This window comes from Stegastes partitus, unplaced genomic scaffold, assembly GCF_000690725.1.
Source record: "Stegastes partitus isolate 25-593 unplaced genomic scaffold, Stegastes_partitus-1.0.2 Scaffold410, whole genome shotgun sequence".
Taxonomy (NCBI): domain Eukaryota; kingdom Metazoa; phylum Chordata; class Actinopteri; family Pomacentridae; genus Stegastes; species Stegastes partitus.
This window is the reverse complement of record NW_007578141.1, coordinates 152,491-157,705: the sequence shown is the minus strand read 5'-3', so window position 1 is coordinate 157,705 and position 5,215 is coordinate 152,491. Positions and strand designations below refer to the sequence as shown.

At 40.8% G+C, this 5,215-nt stretch overlaps 1 protein-coding gene across 1 annotated transcript in view; it reads right to left on the bottom strand.

Annotated features, from left to right (window-relative positions):
- Window positions 1–2,029: 2,029 nt before the first annotated feature.
- ntn1b (netrin 1b) overlaps window positions 2,030–5,215 on the bottom strand; it is a 49,661-nt gene continuing 46,475 nt past the window's right edge. Inside the window, exon 7 of the mRNA XM_008285605.1 lies at window positions 2,030–4,978. Within this exon, the coding sequence (XP_008283827.1) occupies window positions 4,659–4,978 (320 nt within the window). The 3' untranslated portion in view covers window positions 2,030–4,658. The remainder of the gene's footprint in view (window positions 4,979–5,215) is intronic.

Here is a 5,215-nt window from a genome sequence, read left to right as displayed (position 1 = left end):
TTGTGAGGCTCTTGTTTATAACAACAATAGTAGTGCATAATATCTATATTGTGCTTTTCAAGACACTCAAAGATGCTTTACAAATCAGATAAGACAGAAAAAAGAATAAGGCTGTTTTGGTTATGTGGTCGAAGGAGAAGGTTTGGTCAAAGATGGCGCCTAGATGTGAGGGGAAGTGAGTACAGTGCAGCTGTCAGTGGTGAGAGAGGAGTTATGGGTGGATTTGGTGAATGATATTGGACCAGTAAGGATGATTTCTGATTACAGTTTAGTTTGAGAAAGCTTGCTTGCAGCCAGGACTTTATTTCTGTTATGGAATTGATGATGGTGGAGATATAGAGTTGGATGTCGTCAGCAAAACGGTGACTTTGGAGTCCATGGTGGCGGATTAGGTGGCCAATTATATACTGTATCACTACACATAAATGTAATGTCCTTTATCCAATCTGAAAGCCCTCATATGCATCAAGCAGCCACCACATTAATACCACTGACAGGTTAAGTGATTACCACCAATCATCTCTTTGAGCGTCTTGAAGTTGATGTGTTGGAAGCAGGAAAAACGGGTAACGTACGGCTCTGAGAGACTTATATCCAACACTGCAGGATTTGTGGGGTATTCAGGGTATGTAGTGTTAATACCTGCCAAAGGTGGCCCAAGGAAGGACAGCCAGTAAACTAGCAAAATGGTCATGGGTGCCATGTTGGTGCCATCGCGTCTTCTTTTACATCATGTAGACAACCATGTGTCATTAACGTGTGGAAGACATGGCAACAGGTTGAACCATAAGAAGAAGGCCAGTGTGATGCTCTGGTCAATGTTCTGCTGGGAAGCCTTGCAAACGTTTCTTCAACATTGCTGCAGACCGTGGCCATCACTTCATGGCAGCAGTATTCCCTAATAGCAGTGGATTCTTTAAACTGGTTTACTGCCACGACACAAACATTGTTCAGGAATGTCTATGAAGATTGTCAGTCATCCAGGTCATGTTTGTTCTCGTGGATTAATCGTAGCAAATGGACTTGCTTGAGTTCCTTGAAGACGTTCCACCTCTCATCCAAGATCCACTGACTAGTTGGGAGATCCAGATATCCTTAAGGAGCCATTCACACCTGAGTCATTGTTCAGGAAGGATTTGAGGAACACGATCAAGAGCTCAGGGTGTTGACTCGGCCTCCAAACTCCCTAAATCTCAATCTAGGCCTCAAATTGGTGACTCAAGAGGGACCTGATAATGATGATAAGCCAGAAGGGTTTAATGTTGTGGCTGATTGTGTACTAAGTAATACTCTTAATACTCTATTTGGTAATTTGTCAGGATCTAAAGGCTCATCTTGCTGCTCTTCTCTAACTTCAGCACTGATTGTGAGATTAATCTGAGCTCGGATCCCACAACTGTTCCTCGCTATTATATCATCATTTTAAAATGTGACGTTTTTATAGCTGTTACTGTAAATGTTTTCTTCTTCTTTAACATAAATCCCCCCCTTAAACGCAAATCTCCTCACTTCCAAACCTCTTGTCCTCCTCCTCCCTGAGTGTAATAAGCATTTTATTGATACCTCATGTGTACTAAATAATTACGCTGCAATTTGTGGGCTGCAATCTAGTGTTACCAGGGTGGGGAAATCTTGCACAATGTTATGTTTTGCAGGGTTTTCTGTAAGTCATTATTTTGAGCAGATCGAGCGTTATTTCTGATGCCGTTGCTTCCTTATGTTGTGCAAGCAGAAGTTCATCTTTTAAGCATTTACAACTGCATTAAAGCACAAATAACTGGTGTGTTGCAATAGAGAGGACTAAAACAAGGACTGGAAGTGTCATTTCATTTGGGATCATCCTCGTTTTGCGTCTTTTTTTTTCTTTTTTTAAACACAGCTTTATTTCAGATGAATTAATTTTCAATCCTATCAGGCTGTTCAATAGCAAAAAACACTTACCAATACTTTTCATTACAGCCAATCTACAGTCAATGCAAAAAAAAAAAATAGAAAAAGATCAACAACAAACACCACAACAGCCACATCGTTTCATATGTCATTAAATATATTCATTTGTGATAAACATAATATATTAGTATTACAAGACATTACACAACCATTTGCAATGGACACTGCTAAACAACATTTACAAGAAGCCGATGTAGAAACACGGGCAGATAATTATTCAGATATAATATTTATGGAGAACAAAAGTCTGGCAGGGAGTACCTTTTCTGCAAAACAAGTGGAAACGTGTCGGTACAGTCGTGTTGGCAGTGACGCTATGAGCACTTTGTAAGCATCCAACTCATACAGTATGATGCACAGAGGTGTATCTGTGTGTTCATGTGTGTGTGTGTTGTGTGTGTGAGTGTGTGATCCTCTGGGTGCACATACTCAGGTAAACATGAGAAAACTTTGTCTCACATTCATTTATTTGTCTTTCCTTTTATTAAGCCTCTAGTATTTAAAACTCTGGTTAAGTTCACATGGAGATAGATCTAGTTAATGTTTTAACAAAACAAAAAAATAAAGTAACACTATACAGCTATATAACATGTAGACAATCAGTCATGCCTTTTTTTGTTGAGTACCAAGTCTTGATAATGAAGTCCGGTCCTCAAAAAGGCGCTTTGAGGTGACGAACATTTGACACAGCCCGGTGCTGAACGCACCGCACGATAAACATCTGTGATATTTTTTTTTTTTTTATCACTCCACAGGTTATTTTCTCACAACATTGAATACTGCATACAAATTAAATGTGTACATAATTCACAATCATTATTAGCCAGTCAGCTACAGTAAATAGTGAGCATGCAGTATGTCAGTGGTATGAGGTTGCTTGATAGGTCGATATTCTTTTTACTTCCTTGTCACTTGTAAATATTTTGGGACATCCAGCGTACATTTTATTAGAAAGGAAACACTAAACTCTGACACTTGTGTAGTTGTGACAGCGTCGTTAGAGTCCAGCAGAAACACCATCAGTGAGACAATCAGGGCTTGAGCTGGATATTAGGGCTGAACAGAAGCAGATTTACTCGTTTGTGCTGTCCAGAGAAACGCTGTCACACGATTTAAAGACCCCTCTGGTGAAAGCACCTCTCAGCATGTCCATAGGGGTTTTTTTTATATGCTAGTTGACGCATTTCCGCCTTGAAACTGCAGATTTCTTGGGTTTCATGTGTAACAAGTTTAAGGAACCGATCCTGTCAACTTGCAGGGAGGAGCTTTACCGTTAATCATCATCATTATTATTATAACTACTTCAAACACTTGTGGCTGAATTTGCAAGTATTAAAACTCACTATCGAGTAGTTTTACTATAATTTGCAGGTGAGCTGGTGTGCTTGAGCCACAGCTCACAGGTAGAGGTAAAGGGGGAGACTTCATAGATCTGCACACTGTAGAGGAAGAAATGGTATAAAGTTGCATTTAAGCCTTTTTACGGCAAGAAAGGATTATTTTCATGGGGGAAAAAACATCTAAATATGTAATTTGGAAACCTAGAGATGGGTTTTAAGGAGTTAAATCAACAACTACGAAGGGATTTTACATTTATTACACGCTGGAACTGAAGCTTGACTTTAAAAAACAAATTACATCATAAATCAAATCCCAATATCGATCACAACAAAATCACAATTACCTATTTTCCATAAATTGTTCAGTCCTACTAGCTAACTTTTTATTTATTTTTTGCCTCAAATGGTTCTGCTTTTTGGATGCCACTCTAAAAATGTCTGTGAACATATCTCATATGTTCTTAACCTCTGACTAGTAGAAATAAGTGCATGGTTGACATGTCTACTCTACGTCTAGTTGATGCCACAGCATCATCTACGAAAAAATAATGTCTATGTATCCACATATGGTTACTTTACATTGCAGAGGTCACAACCACAACATACGGTTGATATATCGAAAAGCGCTGAGCAAAGACTCGCTCGCAGTGAGATCATTGTACAGAACGAGGACAGGATCTTAATGGCATTGTTTCACTGAGGTAACACTCACATATGAGCAGGGAGCTCTTATGGAAAAAATGGCACTCTGAGACCACAGCTGTGGACAATTTCACAATTTTTGACTTTCACTGTTGAGGAGGGTTCTTCAAAGTTTGGCAGGTTGCAGAGAGCAGCTTCTCATACATGAGTAGAGTCCCTCAATGCCATGCAGTAACTTTTCATTTAACTCGACGACGCTCTGCACGGCACAATGGAAACGGATCCTCTGAAGACACAGAATGCTGATACAGAAGATGCATTGCTCCTTAAAACAACTGAATACAAGACTTTAATAAACAACGGCATCATGGGTGAAATCGTCAGGATGAGACATATCGGTAACATTAGGTGCAAACTCTGCAATTATACAACAAAACAAACCTTGAAAGACAAACAGAAACAGAACAACTGTAGAATGAGCTCCTTCACAAAAGTTCCTAAAAAAAACAAAACACTAATCTCTTCGCTCCAGCTCAGAGCAGCAGCACTCAGTCAGTCCCCCATTCCTCCTACTTTTCTCCTGTGTCTCTCTATTTTCGTTTCTTCCAGTTTTTTTTCTTTTTTTCCAGCCATCCTTTCCTCTTTCTTGATTTCATCCCGGCAGAGGTGTTACTTTGCCTCCACCTCTCCCTTAATCTTTCTCTTTTTTCTTCTCTCCAGCTACTTTTAGCACTTTCCCCTCTTGTCGCGCTGTTGGAACTTCCTCAGCCGGCGGCCCCACAGGTCCTTCCAAGGGATGAGCAGGCTTCCCTTGTCGGCGACGACGCCGCTCTGGCCGGGGGAGTCGTCGTCTGTGCCCAGGAGCAGGTACTTCCTCCCGGGCTTGATCTTAGGGCACTTGCAGGCTACGTCTTTGGCGCGAACCCACAGCAGCTGGTCCCCGCGACGGATGCGGTGCTCACCTTGTTTGTAGACGGAAATGATGTTGACGGTGAACTTCCACCACTCGCCCGCCTTGTCTCCCTTTAGAACGTGCACCTGGACAGCTGGTGGAAGAGAGAAGCAAAGGTTAAATCACCTACATGAACAAGAAAATCCAAAACTGTGACCGTTCCAGGTACAAACACAAACCAAATTGATTCAAAAACTGACCACTGTTATGAAAGCGTACTGTATAGTGTATAACAGAGATGAGTACCCGCTATGCAATACCACTTTGTTATTCAACTGTATTACCTCACGATAAGTGCATTTCCTCTAATTTGTATGGTAATTAGTTGCCC